General features: G+C 49.9%; 1 protein-coding gene across 1 annotated transcript in view; it reads right to left on the reverse strand.

Moving 5' to 3' along the window:
• LOC116948534 (uncharacterized) overlaps positions 1-20,106 on the reverse strand; it is a 117,197-nt gene that overhangs the window by 20,711 nt on the left and 76,380 nt on the right. The window contains exons 3-6 of the mRNA XM_076071585.1: positions 13,676-13,756; positions 6,472-6,574; positions 4,469-4,631; positions 2,973-3,246 (exon numbers count right to left, since the gene is read on the reverse strand). Of these exons, the coding sequence (XP_075927700.1) occupies positions 2,973-3,246; positions 4,469-4,631; positions 6,472-6,574; positions 13,676-13,756 (621 nt within the window). The remainder of the gene's footprint in view (positions 1-2,972; positions 3,247-4,468; positions 4,632-6,471; positions 6,575-13,675; positions 13,757-20,106) is intronic.

Raw genomic sequence — 20,106 nt, forward strand, 5'->3', positions numbered from 1 at the left:
GACACACACACACAGTGACACACACAGTGACACACACACAGTGACACACACAGTGACACACACAGTGACACACACACAGTGACACACACAGTGACACACACACACAGTGACACACACAGTGACACACACACAGTGACACACACAGTGACACACACACACAGTGACACACACAGTGACACACACACAGTGACACACACAGTGACACACACAGTGACACACACACAGTGACACACACAGTGACACACACACAGTGACAAACACAGTGACACACACAGTGACACACACACACAGTGACACACACAGTGACACACACACAGTGACACACACAGTGACACACACACAGTGACACACACAGTGACACCCACAGTGACACACACAGTGACACACACAGTGACACACACACAGTGACACCCACAGTGACACACACAGTGACACACACACACAGTGACACACACAGTGACACACACACACAGTGACACACACAGTGACACACACACAGTGACACACACAGTGACACACACAGTGACACACACACAGTGACACACACAGTGACACACACACACAGTGACACACACAGTGACACACACACAGTGACACACACAATGACACACACACAGTGACACACACAGTGACACACACACACAGTGACACACACACAGTGACACACACACAGTGACACACACAGTGACACACACAGTGACACACACACAGTGACACACACAGTGACACACACACAGTGACACACACAGTGACACACACACAGTGACACACACAGTGACACACACAGTGACACACACACAGTGACACACACAGTGACACACACACACAGTGACACACACAGTCACACACACACACAGTGACACACACACAGTGACACACACACACAGTGACACACACAGTGACACACACACAGTGACACACACAGTGACACACACACAGTGACACACACAGTGACACACACACACAGTGACACACACAGTGACACACACACAGTGACACACACAGTGACACACACAGTGACACACACACAGTGACACACACAGTGACACACACACAGTGACAAACACAGTGACACACACAGTGACACACACACACAGTGACACACACAGTGACACACACACAGTGACACACACACAGTGACACACACAGTGACACACACAGTGACACACACACAGTGACACACACACAAGGACACACACACACAGTAACACAGTGACACACACAGTGACACACACACAGTGACACACACACACAGTGACACACACACACAGTGACACACACAGTGACACACACAGTGACACACACAGTGACACACACACACAGTGACACACACAGTGACACACACAGTGACACACACACAGTGACACACCCACAGTGACACACACAGTGACACACACAGTGACACACACACACAGTGAAACACACAGTGACACACACAGTGACACACACACACAGTGACACACACACAGTGACACACACCCACAGTGACACACACAGTGACACACACAGTGACACACACAGTGACACACACACAGTGACACACACAGTGACACACACAGTGACACCCACAGTGACACACACACACAGTGACACACACACAGTGACACACACACACAGTGACACACACACACAGTGACACACACAGTGACACACACAGTGACACACACACACAGTGACACACACAGTGACACACACACAGTGACACACACAGTGACACACACACAGTGACACACACAGTGACACACACAGTGACACACACACAGTGACACACACAGTGACACACACACACACAGTGACACACACAGTGACACCCACAGTGACACACACAGTGACACACACACAGTGACACACACACACAGTGACACACACAGTGACACCCACAGTGACACACACAGTGACACACACACAGTGACACACACAGTGACACACACACAGTGACACACACACAGTGACACACACAGTGACACCCACAGTGACACACACAGTGACACACGCAGTGACACACACAGTGACACACACACACACAGTGACACACACACAGTGACACACACAGGACACACACACACAGTGACACACACAGTGACACACACAGTGACACACACAGTGACACACACACACAGTGACACACACAGTGACACACACACACAGTGACACACACACAGTGACACACACACAGTGACACACAAAGTGACACACGCAGTGACACACACAGTGACACACACACAGTGACACACACAGTGACACACACAGTGACACACACACAGTGACACACACACAGTGACACACACAGTGACACCCACAGTGACACACACAGTGACACACGCAGTGACACACACAGTGACACACACACACACAGTGACACACACACAGTGACACACACAGGACACACACACACAGTGACACACACAGTGACACACACAGTGACACACACACACAGTGACACACACAGTGACACACACACACAGTGACACACACACAGTGACACACAAAGTGACACACGCAGTGACACACACAGTGACACACACACAGTGACACACACAGTGACACACACAGTGACACACACACAGTGACACACACACACAGTGACACACACACACAGTGACACACACACACAGTGACACACACAGTGACACACACACACACAGTGACACACACACAGTGACACACACAGTGACACACACACACAGTGACACACACAGTGACACACACACAGTGACACACACAGTGACACACACAGTGACACACACACAGTGACACACACACACACAGTGACACACACACACAGTGACACACACAGTGACACACACACACACAGTGACACACACAGTGACACACACAGTGACACACACACACAGTGACACACACACACAGTGACACACACAGTGACACACACACACACAGTGACACACACAGTGACACACACACAGTGACACACACACAGTGACACACACACACAGTGACACACCGCCTACCCGTCTCCACCCTGGTCTCGCTGTGCCCCCACACGCCGGGGCTGCTGGGGTAGCCTCCCCCCCCACCGCCCTCCCCCCAAACACGGCCCGGGCGGGGGGGGTAGGGGCCGGGCCCCCCCACGGCGCCCCCCACGGCGCCCCCCCACACCCCGTAGCGGTGTCGCCGGGGGCTCAGGTAGGCGGAGAGGAGACGGCCCAGCGCCCGTGACTCGGCCCGGCTCGGGGGGGCGCCCCCCACTCCTCGCCGCTCCGGCCCCTCCGACCGCACGGGGGCCTGGGGGGAGGGGGGGCGGAGGGGGGAGGGCGTGAGGGCTCGCGGGCCAGGGCCAGGGCCCCGACATCTCCGCTAGGCCAGGGCCCCGACATCTCCGCTAGGCCAGGGCCCCGACATCTCCGCTAGGCCAGGGCCCCGACATCTCCGCTAGGCCAGGGCCTACGGACCCATCGGCAGGCCGGGCCTCTGGGCTGTTGCTCTTCCTACTCGCCGAGGGCCTCCGACTCTGCGCTCACCATCGTGAAGAGTCTTTTACATTCTGAGACCTCCTTTGCCAGTAACAAGATATAGTAATAGGTTTTACCCCTTTTAACTGGCACAAAAACTGACACCTTTATTCAAGGCATCATGTTTGCAATAACCACAACACAAGCAGTCAAAATGCAAACAAAAAAGACAACTCTGATAATAATATTGGCACTGTCCTTGAATTTGATTGGTCCACACCCGAGACAGCTTTTCTTAGAGCCTAGTCTCCATTGGTGTTGGACCAGAAGACACCAAAAGGCGTACAACTCAAAAACAGCGCACTATACTCTGATAGTGATAACTCAAAAACAGGGCACTATACTCTGATAGTGCGCTGTTTTTGAGTTGTACGCCTTTTGGCGTCCTCTGGTCCAACACCAATGGAGACTAGGCTCTAAGAAAAGCCGTCTCGGGTGTGGACCAATCAAATTCAAGGACAGTGCCAATATCATTATCAGAGTTGTCTTCTTTATGTTTGCATTTTGACTGCTTGTGTTGTGGTTTATTGCAAACATGATGCCTTGAATAAAGGTGTCAGTTTTTGTGCCAGTTAAAAGGGTAAAACCTATTCCTATCGTGAAGAGTCGTCGCGATGCTGGGCAGCGCCCACACTGGTCAACGTCTTCTTTGGCCACGCGGTTCGAGAAGCTTCCTGTGGCCATAGCGGTGGACAATGGGACGCTGGGTGACCGTGTCGCGGACGCGGGTGATCCTGTCATTGCTGTGCATGCGTGAGTGTGTCCGCTCATGGACAACACCGGCGGTGACGATTACATGAGCCGGTCCTGGGCCTCCCCTAGGTCGACTTAGCCTCAAATGAGCACCTGGTGCGGTGTGTAAACATCGCCAATGGGGAGACAAAGGCGGCCGGGCGTGGTGCTGTCCACCCACCCCCTAACAGCACTTGCCCCAGCAGTCTGCTAAGGCTACACGGGGGACCTTTGTCTTTGTCTCGAGTGAGCGTGAACCTCACCTCGCGGGACCCGAGGCTGTGGCCCAGGCGGGTGTCCGCCACGTCTCTGTGCCCCAGCGCCAGCGTCTCGAGGAGCCACAGGGCCCGGTGCAGGGCCCCCGCTCGGCCCCGCGGCCCCTCGGCAGGGACCGCTGGGCCCCCTCCCTGCTCCCCCGCCAGCGGCCTGCGACCACACGGGGCCCCCTCAGCTCGCTCACACCCCCAACCCCCTCGCTCCTCCTCTCTTAGCCACCCTCTCCCAGAGTGACTCACCCTCTCGCCAAGTCGCTCACCCTCTCCCATTCCCCAAGTCACCCTCTCCCCGAGTCACTCACCCTCTCCCCAAGTCACTCACCCTCTCCCCAAGTCACCCGCTCCCCGAGTCACTCTCCCGCTCCCCAAGTCACCCTCTCCCCGAGTCACTCACCCTCTCGCCAAGTCGCTCACCCTCTCCCATTCCCCAAGTCACCCTCTCCCCGAGTCACTCACCCTCTCCCCAAGTCACTCACCCTCTCCCCAAGTCACCCGCTCCCCGAGTCACTCTCCCGCTCCCCAAGTCACCCTCTCCCCGAGTCACTCACCCTCTCCCCGAGTCACCCGCTCCCCAAGTCACTCACCCTCTCCCCAAGTCACCCTCTCCCCGAGTCACTCACCCTCTCCCTCTCCCCAAGTCACCCGCTCCCCGAGTCACTCTCCCTCTCCCCGAGCCACTCACCCTCTCCCCAAGTCACCCACTCCCTGAGTCACTCACCCTCTCCCCGAGCCACTCACCCTCTCCCTGATTGGGGTGGGGATGCGGTGTTTCAACTTCAACAATCATGAGTGACTTACTGGGCGTCCTCAGTGTCAGCTGTCTCTGTGTGGCGCTATATCGGAGTCAGCACCTGGCCTGCATGCCGGCATCGGTCTTCTGCCAGTAGGGGGCGACAATTGCTGCCGAGTGCGCAATCCCAACTGAGCGATTCGCGGTGGACAGCGCATTTTGAATTTGGCGAATTTGTCCCGTGACGACGGGACACGCACGGCCGCAGTGTTAACCAGGGCGGCCTGCCGGAGTCGAACCGCATACCTCTGCAGCAAGCGGCGAACGCGCTACGTGGGGCTCACTTGGTCAGCGAGCGATTAAGCGGGAATGTGAGTGAGTGGCTGAGTGAGTGAGTCGGTAGGTGAGTGAGTGAGTCGGTAGGTGGGTGAGTGAGTCCGTAGGTGAGTGAGTGGGTGGGTGAGTGAGTCGGTAGGTGAGTGAGTAGGTGAGTGAGTGAATCGGTAGGTGAGTGAGTCGGTAGGTGAGTGAGTGGGTGAGTGAGTGAGTCGATATGTGAGTGAGTGGGTGAGTGGTTGAGTAAGTCAGCGAGTGAGTGGTTGAGTGAGTGGGTGAGCGAGTGGGCGAGTAAGTGGGTGAGTGAGCGAATGAGTGGGTGAGCGAGGGAGTGAGCGCGTGAGTGGGCGAGTGAGTGGTTGAGTAAGTGACCGATTGAGTGAGTGAGTGGGTGAGCGAGTGGGTGAGTGAGCGGGTGAGTGAGCGAATGAGTGGGCGAGCGAGCGAGCGGGTGAGTGGGCGAGTGTGTGGTTGAGTAAGTGACCGATTGAGTGAGTGAATGAGTGGGTGAGTGAGTGGTTGAGTAAGTGAACGATTGAGTGAGCGAGTGAGCGGGTGAGTGAGTGGTTGAGTAAGTGACCGATTGAGTGAGTGAGTGAGTGGGTGAGTGAGTGAGTGGGTGAGTGAGTGGGTGAGTGAGTGAGTGAGTGGGTGAGTGAGTGAGTGAGTGGGTGAGTGAGTGAGTGAGTGGTTGAGTGAGTGAGTGAGCGATCGAGGTGACACAGTAACAATCGCCGTGTTGCCGTACACCCGCGTAATTATTCAACTTCTTTGGCTGCGTCAGGTGGTGGAGGGTCCTTACGACACAACCGTGGCCGGATCGTCAACGCGGTGAATCCGAGCGTCCGGTCACGCGAGCGTTTCCGTGGCAACCAACCCGCGGGGACCACGTGTTGCCGGGGTGACGACGGGGGTGACCTCTGACCTTAGAGCCCATGGGGGCGGCCAGAAGCGTACGGCGGGGGTGGCGGGGGGCAGAGCGCCCCCCAAAGGGGACGCCGGAGGGGGCGACAGCGTCCGAGTTATTCCTACGGATCGGGGGGGGGGGGAGGGGGGCAGGCACACATGGGTACGTCACGCACCCACGACCATAGGACACTTTGTGTGATGATGCTGATGATGATTCTACTCTCCCGCATGATGCCAGCAGCAGTTGCCACGTGGTTCAGGAGCTCGATGCCAGTGTAGAGGGCTTCAGTAGAGGGAGTTCACGTCATGTCGCTGTTCCTCCTCCTCCGTTGAATGAGCGCAGACCACGGTGGGTTCACTGTGTGGTCCGTAGTCACAGTGGCACTGCCGTAGCTTGCCTTCAACATGTCTCTAGGGTCTCTATGTACCTCTAGGAGTCTCTATGTGTCTCTGTGTATCTATATCTGTCTCTTTGGGTCTCTATGTATCTCTAGGAGTCTGTGTGTGTCTCTGCGTATCTATATCTGTCTCTAGGGTCTCTATGTATCTATAGGAGTCTGTGTGTGTCTCTGCGTATCTATATCTGTCTCTAGGGTCTCTATGTATCTCTAGGAGTCTGTGTGTGTCTCTGCGTATCTATATCTGTCTCTAGGGTCTCTATGTATCTCTAGGAGTCTGTGTGTCTCTGTGTATCTATATCTGTCTCTAGGGTCTCTATGTACCTCTAGGAGTCTTTATGTGTCTCTGTGTATCTATATCTGTCTCTATGGGTCTCTATGTATCTCTAGGAGTCTGTGTGTGTCTCTGTGTATCTATATCTATCTCTAGGGTCTCTATGTATCTCTAGGAGTCTGTGTGTGTGTCTGTGTATCTATATCTGTCTCTATGGGTCTCTATGTATCTCTAGGAGTCTGTGTGTGTCTCTGTGTATCTATATCTGTCTCTATGTGTCTCTATGTATCTCTAGGAGTCTGTGTGTGTCTGTGTATCTATATCTGTCTCTAGGGTCTCTATGTATCTCTAGGAGTCTGTGTGTGTCTGTGTATCTATATCTGTCTCTATGGTTCTCTATGTACCTCTAGGAGTCTCTATGTGTCTCTGTGTATCTATATCTGTCCCTATGTGTCTCTATGTATCTCTAGTAGTCTGTGTGTGTCTCTGTGTATCTATATCTGTCTCTATGTGTCTCTATGTATCTCTAGGAGTCTGTGTGTGTCTCTGTGTATCTATATATGTCTCTATGGGTCTCTATGTATCTCTATGAGTCTGTGTGTCTCTGTGTATCTATACCTGTCTCTAGGGTCTCTATGTATCTCTAGGAGTCTGTGTGTCTCTGTGTATCTATACCTGTCTCTAGGGTCTCTATGTATCTCTAGGAGTCTGTGTGTGTCTCTGTGTATCTATATCTGTCTCCAGGGTCTCTATGTATCTCTAGGAGTCTGTGTGTGTGTCTGTGTATCTATATCTGTCTCTAGGGTCTCTATATATCTCTAGGAGTCTGTGTGTGTCTCTGTGTATCTATATATGTTTCTATGTGTCTCTATGTATCTCTAGGAGTCTGTGTGTCTCTGTGTATCTATATCTGTCTCTATGTGTCTCTATGTATCTTTAGGAGTCTGTGTGTGTCTCTGTGTATCTATATCTGTCTCTATGGGTCTCTATGTATCTCTAGGAGTCTGTGTGTGTCTCTGTGTATCTATATCTGTCTCTATGGGTCTCTATGTATCTCTAGGAGTCTGTGTGTGTCTCTGTGTATCTATATCTGTCTCTTTGGGTCTCTATGTATCTCTAGGAGACTGTGTGTGTCTCTGTGTATCTATATCTGTCTCTAGGGTCTCAATGTATCTCTAGGAGTCTGTGTGTGTCTCTGTGTATCTATATCTGTCTCTATGTGTCTCTATGTATCTCTAGGAGTCTGTGTGTGTCTGTGTATCTATATCTGTCTCTAGGGTCTCTATGTGTCTCTAGGAGTCTTTGTGTGTCTGTGTATCTATATCTGTCTCTATGGTTCTCTATGTACCTCTAGGAGTCTGTGTGTGTCTCTGTGTATCTATATCTGTCTCTAGGGTCTCAATGTATCTCTAGGAGTCTGTGTGTGTCTCTGTGTATCTATATCTGTCTCTAGGGTCTCTAGGAGTCTGTGTGTGTCTCTGTGTATCTATATCTGTCTCTATGTGTCTCTATGTATCTCTAGGAGTCTGTGTGTGTCTGTGTATCTATATCTGTCTCTAGGGTCTCTATGTATCTCTAGGAGTCTGTGTGTATCTGTGCATCTATATCTGTCTCTATGGTTCTCTATGTACCTCTTGGAGTCTGTGTGTGTCTCTGTGTATTCATATCGGTCTCTAGGGTCTCTATGTATCTCTAGGAGTCTGTGTGTGTCTCTGTGTTTCTATATCTGTCTCTATGTATCTCTATGAGTCTGTGTGTGTCTCTGTTTTTCTATATCTGTCTCTATGTGTCTCTATGTATCTCTAGGAGTCTGTGTGTGTCTCTGTGTATCTATATCTGTCTCTAGGGTCTCTATGTATCTCTAGGAGTCTGTGTGTGTCTCTGTGTATCTATATATGTCTCTATGGGTCTCTATGTATCTCTAGGAGTCTGTGTGTGTCTCTGTGTATCTATATCTGTCTCTAGGGTCTCAATGTATATCTAGGAGTCTGTGTGTGTCTCTGTGCATCTATATCTGTCTCTAGGGTCTCTAGGAGTCTGTGTGTGTCTCTGTGTATCTATATCTGTCTCTATGTGTCTCTATGTATCGCTAGGAGTCTGTGTGTCTCTGTGTATCTATATCTGTCTCTAGGGTCTCTATGTATCTCTAGGAGTCTGTGTGTGTCTCTGCGTATCTATATCTGTCTCTAGGGTCTCTATGTATCTCTAGGAGTCTGTGTGTATCTGTGTATCTATATCTGTCTCTAGGGTCTCTATGTATCTCTAGGAGTCTGTGTGTGTCTCTGTGTATCGATATCTGTCTCTTTGGGTCTCTATGTATCTCTAGGAGACTGTGTGTGTCTCTGTGTATCTATATATGTCTCTATGGGTCTCTATGTATCTCTAGGAGTCTGTGTGTGTCTCTGTGCATCTATATCTGTCTCTAGGGTCTCAATGTATCTCTAGGAGTCTGTGTGTGTCTCTGTGTATCTATGTCTGTCTCTAGGGTCTCTATGTATCGCTAGGAGTCTGTGTGTCTCTGTGTATCTATATCTGGCTCTAGGGTCTCTATGTATCTCTAGGAGTCTGTGTGTGTCTCTGTGTATCTATGTCTGTCTCTAGGGTCTCTATGTGTCCCTGTGAGTCTCTATTGATTTACTATAATGTCCATAGTTTGGGTTGTGTGACCACAATCACACTACTGTGGATTTCCTTTCAAGTATCTCTACGTGTGTTTCTATGTATTTATGTGAGTCTCTATGTATCTCTATGTAAATATATATGGGTATCTATGTATCTCTATCTATATAGGTATATATGTGTCTCTATGTAGCTCTATGTGACTCTATGTGTCTCTACAGGTCTCTATGAGTCTCTAAGTATCTCTATGTGACTCTATGTATCTCTACGGGTCTCTATGAGTCTCTAAGTATCTCTTTGTGTCTCTATGTATCTCTATGTGACTCTATGTATCTCTACAGGTCTCTATCATTATCTAAGAATATGGGTTTATATATATCTATATATATTATATAGAAATATATATTTATATGTGTCTCTATGTATCTCTACGGGTCTCTATATATCTCTATATATTTATATGTGCCTCTATGAGTCTTTATGCATCTCTGTATCTATATAGCTGAATATGGTACTCTGTGTATCTCAATGGCTCTCTATGTATCTCTATGGGTCTCTATGTGTCTCTGTACATGGGTCTCTATGCATCTCTATGGGTCTCTATGTATCTCTATAGATCTCTAAGTGTTTGTACAAGGGTCTCTATGTATCTCTGTGGGTCTCTATGTATCTCTATGGGTCTCTATGTGTCTCTGTACATGGATCTTTATGTATCTCTATGTATCTCAATGGGTCTCTGTATCTCTATAGGTCTCTATATATCTACATGGGTATCTACGTGTCACGATGGGTCTCTATGTATCTCTACGGGTCTCTACGTATCTCTGTAGGTCTCTATATATCTATATGGGTATCTACGTGTCACGATGGGTCTCTACGTATCTCTGTGGGTCTCTATGTATCTCTATAGGTCTCTATATATCTCTATGGGTATCTACGTGTCACGATGGGTATCTATGTATCTCTGTGGGTCTCTATGTATCTCTATGGGTCTCTATGTGCCTCTGTACATGGATCTTTATGTATCTCTATGTATCTCTATGGGTCTCTGTATCTCTATAGGTCTCTATATATCTACATGGGTATCTACGTGTCACGATGGGTCTCTATGTATCTCTATGGGTCTCTACATATCTCTGTAGGTCTCTATATATCTATATGGGTATCTACGTGTCACGATGGGTCTCTACGTATCTCTGTGGGTCTCTATGTATCTCTATAGGTCTCTACGTATCTCTGTAGGTCTCTATATATCTCTATGGGTATCTACGTGTCACGATGGGTCTCTATGTATCTCTACGGGTCTCTATGTATCTCTATGGGTATCTATGGGTCTCTGTATCTCTATAGGTCTCTATATATCTCAATGGGTATCTACGTGTCACGATGGGTCTCTATGTATCTCTACGGGTCTTTATGTATCTCTATGGGTATCTATGGGTCTCTGTATCTCTATAGGTCTCTATATATCTCTATGGGTATCTACGTGTCACGATGGGTCTCTATGTATCTCTGTGGGTCTCTATGTATCTCTATAGGTCTCTATATATCTACATGGGTATCTACGTGTCACGATGGGTCTCTATGTATCTCTATGGGTCTCTAAGTATCTCTATAGGCCTCTATATATCTGTATGGGTATCTACGTGTCACGATGGGTCTCTATGTATCTCTATGGGTCTCTACGTATCTCTGTAGGTCTCTATATATCTATATGGGTATCTACGTGTCACGATGGGTCTCTACGTATCTCTGTGGGTCTCTATGTATCTCTATAGGTCTCTATATATCTCTATGGGTATCTACGTGTCACGATGGGTCTCTATGTATCTCCACGGGTCTCTATGTATCTCTATGGGTATCTATGGGTCTCTGTATCTCTATAGGTCTCTATATATCTCAATGGGTATCTACGTGTCACGATGGGTCTCTATGTATCTCTACGGGTCTCTATGTATCTCTATGGGTATCTATGGGTCTCTGTATCTCTATAGGTCTCTATATATCTGTATGGGTATCTACGTGTCACGATGGGTCTCTATGTATCTCTATGGGTCTCTACGTATCTCTATAGGTCTCTATATATCTCTATGGGTATCTATGGGTCTCTGTATCTCTATAGGTCTCTATATATCTCTATGGGTATCTACGTGTCACGATGGGTGTCTATGTATCTCTACGGGTCTCTTTATCTCTATAGGTCTCGATATATCTCTATGGATATCTACGTCTCACGATGGGTCTCTATGTATCTCTACGGGTCTCTATGTATCTCTATAGGTTTCTATATATCTCTTTGGGTTTCTACGTGTCACGATGGGTCTCTATGTATCTCTACGGGTCTCTACGTATCTCTATAGGTCTCTATATATCTCTATGGGTATCTACGTGTCACGATGGGTCTCTATGTATCTCTATAGGTCTCTATATATCTCTATGGGTATCTACGTGTCACGATGGGTCTCTATGTATCTCTATAGGTCTCTATATATCTCTACGGGTATCTACGTGTCACTATGGGTCTCTACGTATCTCTACGGGTCTCTATGTATCTCTATGGGGCTCTATATATCTCAATGGGTATCTACGTGTCACGATGGGTCTCTATGTATCTCTACGGGTCTCTATGTATCTCAATAGGTCTCTATATATCTCTATGGGTATCTACGTGTCACGATGGGTCTCTATGTATCTCTACGGGTCTCTACGTATCTCTATAGGTCTCTATATATCTCTATGGGTATCTACGTGTCACGATGGGTCTCTACGTATATCTCTGCGGGTCTCTATGTATCTCTATAGGTCTCTATATATCTATATGGGTATCTACGTGTCACGATGGGTCTCTACGTATCTCTACGGGTCTCTATGTATCTCTATGGGGCTCTATATATCTCAATGAGTATCTACGTGTCACGATGGGTCTCTATGTATCTCTACGGGTCTCTATGTATCTCAATAGGTCTCTATATATATCTATGGGTATCTACGTGTCACGATGGGTCTCTATGTATCTCTACGGGTCTCTACGTATCTCTATAGGTCTCTATATATCTCTATGGGTATCTACGTGTCACGATGGGTCTCTACGTATCTCTACGGGTCTCTATGTATCTCTATAGGTCTCTATATAACTCTATGGGTATCTACGTGGCACGATGGGTCTCTACGTATCTCTATGGGTCTCTATGTATCTCTATGGGTCTCTATATATCTCTATGGGTATCTATGTGTCACGATGAGTCTCTATGTATCTCAATGGGGCTCTATATATCTCTATGGGTATCTATGGGTCTCTATGTATCGCTATGGCTATCTATGTATCTCTATAGGTCTCTATATATCTCTATGGGTATCTACGTATCACGATGGGTCTCTATGTATCTCTACGGGTCTCTATGTATCTCTATAGGTTTCTATATATCTCTATGGGTATCTACGTGTCACGATGAGTGTCTATGTATCTCTATGGGTCTCTGTATCTCTATAGGTCTCTATATATCTCTATGGGTATCTACGATGGGTCTCTATGTATCTCTATAGGTCTCTATATATCTCTACGGGTATCTACATGTCACGATGGGTCTCTACGTATCTCTACGGGTCTCTATGTATCTCTATGGGGCTCTATCTATCTCTATGGGTATCTACGCATCACGATGGGTCTCTATGTATCTCTATGGGTCTCTACGTATCTCTATAGGTTTCTATATATCTACATGGGTATCTACGTGTCACGATGGGTCTCTACGTATCTCTACGGGTCTCTACGTATCTCTGTAGGTCTCTATATATCTCTATGGGTATCTACGTGACACGATGGGTCTCTATCTATCTCTACGGATCTCTACGGCTTTGCTCGATGCTCCGCAGTGTGTGGGTTGCGTGGCCCGCAGCCTGCGCACGGCTGTGGCGTGAATGACGATTACCGGGCAGGGCGGGGAGTTCCCGCTTGGAGGGTCTCATCGCTGGGCCACCCGACCTCTGGTGGCAGCTGCCATAGAAGCCGTCTACACATGGATACAGACAAAGATCCCAACAGGTAAGCGATCAACGCCGCGCTGTTGGGGCAAGCTCTGTGCATAGCGAGCAGCGCCTGCGAGGAATGGCGTCAACTCCGAACACCAAGGATTCGCTTTTGTCGTCATGGCCACCGTGTCGTATTGTAGCAACCCCCCCCCCCCTGTAGAGTGACTGCAGGGCTCCCCGTGGTGCAGTCACGAGGACAGAACCACGTGGAGCCAGGGCAGGGAGGTGGTGAGAGGCTCACCACCAAGAAGGCCCCAACCATCGTCCACCACCAACCACCACCAACCACCACCACCACGTAACCCTTGCCCACACTGCAGCAGAATCTGCGGCTCTCAAATCGGCCTCTCGAGCCATCCGAAGACCCACAAACAGGACCCACCAGGAGGGCAGTCATCCTCGACCACGAGTGATCGACCGATGATGATGAGTCACTAGAACAGCGGGGCGCATTGGTCCTGTCTCCAGAGCATTGCTCCCTGGAGAGAAGCTCCATCCCTCTTCTTCATCTTCATCTTCTTCTTCACTCTGCTGCCTCCCTGAACACATTGTGGGCAAAGTCACCGATTCCGGTCCCCAGGCCTTCAAACGGCGAGCCCACAGGACATCTCCCGACTTCCACCACACGCCTCGTAGGACTACTGAGTCGTTAAGCTGCAGTGAACCCAATGCTTGTGCTTATTAGACGACGTCACGTCTGATATGGCTGCCGTACACAATTTCACCCAAATAAAACAACACACGACCACCTTTGGCCTCACAAGACAACAAATATACACTGGGCGACGTTTCGGGCAATGGCCCTTCCTCTACACAGCACGTAAAGACAGACGGAGTGGATGATGGGAGGCTGCACCGATTACATCTTGAGGGCGCCTCATGACGATCAACTTCGTCAACGTGTTCGCTGATGACCACCCCCTCCCCCAGCTTTTGGATCACTGCAATGCCTCAAACTACGATATATTAAAAACTCAGCTGCCCGGATTTTAACCCCAGGTCTAAATCGTGTGACCGTACAACTCAAGTTCCCCTCCTCCCTGCACTGGCTCCCCGTAAAGTATAAAATGGACTTGTAAGATTCTTCTTTTCACATTTAAAGCTTTGAATGAGTTGGCTCCGAAATATCTCGCCACCGATCTGCTTATAGTTTATATTCCACAGCGATAACTTAGATCTGCTGATTCTGGTCCATTACGCATGGTGATCATCATCATGGCCCACTACGTATGATGCTTTCCACAACCGGACTTTGCTGTTCTGATTTCCACAACCGGACTTTGTTGAAGAGAGATTTTTTTACAGCGATTGTGGAATTCCCTTCCTCCTCGGTCCATTAGGGAATCCGAGTCTGTCACACTATTTAAATGGCATCATAAAACTCGCCTTTCTCTACAACAGGCTTTCTCGGTATCTTTAGCATCATGTAAAATGCGTTGAGGCCTTGTGCTCATTGCGCTGAAGAAAAGTGAGTTCATGATTATGATTATAATCTTGGACGGACGGTCTCTGATGTCCGGAGGGGAGAGGCTGGCGTCTGATAAATAACGAAGTGAACCATATAACCCGATTAAAACAGGAGGCCGAGCATGAGTTGGGCCCTAGCCCGGCAGCATGAGGAGGGGACTCATCTCAATTGGGAAGAACAGAATAAACTAACTAAACTGAACTAACTCATCTAAACGATGGACTTGATTCGAAGCTTTCGTGACTGCAAGAATTACTCTTTGTTTTTTTCGGTAAAGTCACGTATAAATAAAAAATAATAAAATAACAGCGTACGACGTTTCGGTTGCAACACAAGCAGCCATCATCAGGTACAGAGGAGTTAAATTTACGAGAGAGAGGAAACACATAACCCCAGATGTATATACAGACACCCAAGTAGGGGGGAACTAACACAGATACAACAGGGCACAACAGAGAGAGAAGCATACCAAACAATCAGGGTTTAGCAAAATTTGGAAACCATATAAAGCAACACAGACGGTCGGTCAAAACACAATTAACGCATAGTCTGGTTGATTACGCTATTTCAAAGATTGTTAAATTGCAAGTTAAGTATGGAATTTAAAATACCGACCGCGCACACACACATAGACATCCAAGTAGAGTGAACCAGCACAGACACGCACACAGTGAAGTCGCCTTAAATAGGCAGAGAAGGTGAGGCTGAGAGACAATGGGACAAATTAGCATGAGGTATGCATGGAGCAAAGGGGGCGCGGCAGCACACACTCGGAAACACCAAGGCCCACACACAGGCAGAGACAGCACAGAGACACAAATCCAAGCCAAGACACAAAGGCAGATGCACAAGCAGAGACAACACAAAGACACATGCAGAACAGGGGGAGAACATACACACACACACTCAACACACACTCACTCTCACACACATACACACTCCACACACACTCACTCTCTCACACACACATACACACTCCACACACACTCACTCTCTCACACACACACACACTCAACACACACTCACTCTCTCACACACACACACACTCTCTCTCACACACACACACACTCCACACACACTCACTCTCTCACACACACACTCACTCACTCTCTCACACACTCCACACACACACTCCACACACACACTCCACACACACGCTCCACACACACTCACTCTTACTCACTCTCTCACACACTCACTCGCTCACACACTCACTCTCTCACACACTCATACTCACTCTCTCACACACACACACTATGCAGAACAGGGGGAGAACATACACACTGAACACACTCACTCTCTCACACACACTCCACGCACACACTCATACTCACTCTCTCACACACACTCCACATTGCACACACTCACTCTCACTCTCTAACACACTCACTCTCTCACACACTCATACTCACTCTCTCACACACACACACTTTGTAGAACAGGGGGAGAACGCACACACACACACTTTGTAGAACAGGGGGAGAACGCACACACACACACTTTGTAGAACAGGGGGAGAACGCACACACACTTTGGAGAACAGGGGGAGAACGCACACACACACACACTTTGTAGAATAGGGGGAGAACGCACACACACTTTGTAGAACAGGGGGAGAACGCGAACACACACACACACTTTGTAGAACAGGGGGAGAACGCACACACACACTTTGTAGAACAGGGGGAGAACGCACACACACACACTTTGTAGAACAGGGGGAGAATACACACACACTTTGTAGAACAGGGGGAGAACACACACACATACTTTGTAGAACAGGGGGAGAACGCGAACACACACACACTTTGTAGAACAGGGGCAGAACGCACACAGACACTTTGTAGAACAGGGGGAGAACGCACACACACACACACTTTATAGAACAGAGGGAGAACGCACACTTTGTAGAACAGCGGTAGAACGCACACACACACTTTGTAGAACAGGGGGAGAACGCACACACACACTTTGTAGAACAGGGGGAGAACACACACACACACTTTGTAGAACAGGGGGAGAACACACACACACACTTTGTGGAATAGGGGGAGAACGCACACACACACACACTTTGTAGAACAGGGGGAGAACACACACACACACACTTTGTGGAATAGGGGGAGAACGCACACACACACACACACTTTGTAGAACAGGGGGAGAACGCACACACACACACTTTGTAGAACAGGGGGAGAATGCGAACACACACACACTTTGTAGAACAGGGGGAGAACGCACACACACACTTTGTAGAACAGGGGGAGAACGCACACACACACACTTTGTAGAACAGGGGAAGAACACACACACACACTTTGTAGAACAGGGGAAGAACGCACACACACTTTGAAGAACAGGGGGAGAACGCACACACACACACTTTGTAGAACAGGGGGAGAACGCACACACACACACTTTGTAGAACAGGGGAAGAACACACACACACACTTTGTAGAACAGGGGAAGAACACACACACACTTTGTAGAACATGGGAAGAACGCACACACACTTTGAAGAACAGGGGGAGAACGCACACACACACACTTTGTAGAACAGGGGGAGAACGCACACACACACACTTTGTAGAACAGGGGGAGAACGCACACACACACACTTTGTAGAACAGGGGAAGAACACACACACACTTTGTAGAACATGGGAAGAACGCACACACACTTTGAAGAACAGGGGGAGAACGCACACACACACACTTTGTAGAACAGGGGGAGAACGCACACACACTTTGTAGAACAGGGGGAGAATGTGGTGCCACCACGGCGGAGTAACTCCGTCGGGGACCGTGCCCACCGCCGCGACACCACCACCGGGGGGTGACAACGCCGACGCAGCGCCCCTCGCTTCCCCCCCCCCCCCCCGACCTCCCCCGCACGAACGCACACACACCCCACGTAGAGCCGGAAGGGGAGATCACCTGGCCGATAGGTTTCCTTCCAGAAACCCCTAATGGGATTAAGTTTCATGGCTTCCTGCGGCCGAGAAATTGGGCGATCTCCCCCCGCAGCTGATACGCACCGCAGCGCCGTGACCAGATATCAAAGTTACATGGTCACAGCGGAGGCCGCATGGCCGCCGCGGGTGCAGTTACGCACACATGGCACGGAACGTGAAAACGGCGGTACGCCTTTGTCATAGGTAGCATTAGGGCCCCCCAATAACAATGCGAAATAGCATTCCAACATTTGAATGGACAGGGCCACCTGGGGTGTGAGAACCGCAGCGCGCCTTTATTATAGATGCCATTAGGGACTCCACCAAAAGATGCACTTAGAAACATTCCGACAAGGCAGCACGAGGCGTGGGACCGGCGGAACGCTGTTGCTGCAGGTAAAGGTCACAGATCTGCATGTAAGAGGGACGAAAATAACTCAACACCTGAATGGACAGGGCAGGCACGGGGGGCGGAAGCATATGAATGCCTATGGTTCCAGGAAAGGTCGCAGATCTGCATACGAAAGAGCCCGGGTGAGCACGCTCCTGAACAACGGAATGCCGCTAGGGTGGATAAAAAGGCAGAGGTTGGGGGTAGTAAGGGTCTTCTTCAAAATCTTCGCGGTCTACGGAGGAACAGAGTCAGCCGTTCGGGACGTCCGTGTGACGAACTCCAACGCAGCCAGGCTCCACTCTCGACAGGGCCGATCTACCATCTCCTCCTTCTACAGGGCTCAGCGCAGCAGAGGGGAAGTAAGCGTGTGTGAGGGAAGCGAATCCGGAGTGAGTTGATCGAGAGTAGAGAGCGGAGCGATAGGCAGAGTAGGCTCAGCCTAGAATCCCCGGGAGAGTAGGCTGGTAGCCACTGACGCATACACTATTCTCAAACTTTAAACGGGTTGCTCACGGTAAATAAAATCACTAGCGGGGGATAAAACCGTTATGTGGTCATTTGGGAGCGTGGGGAGGAGTGCAGAGTGTGCTGGGTGTCTGTGTATGCGCGGTTGTTCACCACGAGACGAAGTGTTTGGTGCTTACGTACCCGCACGATTGTTTACAATAGCGCGTAGCGCTCGCATACCCGTGTGACTGCGTTGCGATCGCGCACCTGTGCGATTGTGTACAGTACTGTGCGGCGCGTGCGGGCATACGTGGCGATTTCCGGTGGTGTCCAGCGCTCGCGTACCCGTGATATCGCTCACAGTAGTGCTTAGCGATCGCGTACCTGTGTGGCTGTGTTGCGGTCGCGCGCCCGCACGATTGTCTAATCGCGAAGTAGCGAGCTAAGCGCCGAGCGCGCACGTATTCACGCGACTGTTTGAACGGGCCCGTCCACTCAGAGCTGAGCGACCCTCCCCAATCAGCGGCGCGCGCGCGGCAAACATCCTGCCCGCCCATCCCTCGGCCCCAACCCCCCTCGCGTGCGATTGGTGTACGGGGCTGGGCAGAGGGTAGAGGCGTGTTTGTTATTACCGGAGCACGTGGAGCGTGGGTGGGAGGGAGACACGCACCGCGCCTGTCTGATTACGGGAGGGACGGAATTTTCACTTTGCGAGGGCGCTCCCCGCGGCACGCCGCCACCGAGTAGCGGAGCGCACCGCAAGCGCGAAGCGTACGAGCCGCTAAGTAAGCTACGCAAACGCGGTCGACATCCCAGGCAGAGGTACAAGGGGGCGAGACGTTAGGGGTCGGTAGTCTGGACCTGACAGAGCAGCCGGGGGGTAGCGGTATGTTTGGAACGCGGGAGTCGGTGGTCAACGGCCCCAACAATTCAGTGATGGCGGGGGACGTTCGCCCCCACAAGAACGCACGCACACACATACACTTTGTAGAACAGGGGGAGAACGTGAACACACACACACACACACTTTGTAGAACAGGGGGAGAACACACACACACACACTTTG

Source organism: Petromyzon marinus, chromosome 34 (assembly GCF_048934315.1).
Source record: "Petromyzon marinus isolate PM22_M1 ecotype Great Lakes invasive population chromosome 34, UKy_Petmar_22M1.pri1.0, whole genome shotgun sequence".
NCBI lineage: Eukaryota > Metazoa > Chordata > Hyperoartia > Petromyzontiformes > Petromyzontidae > Petromyzon > Petromyzon marinus.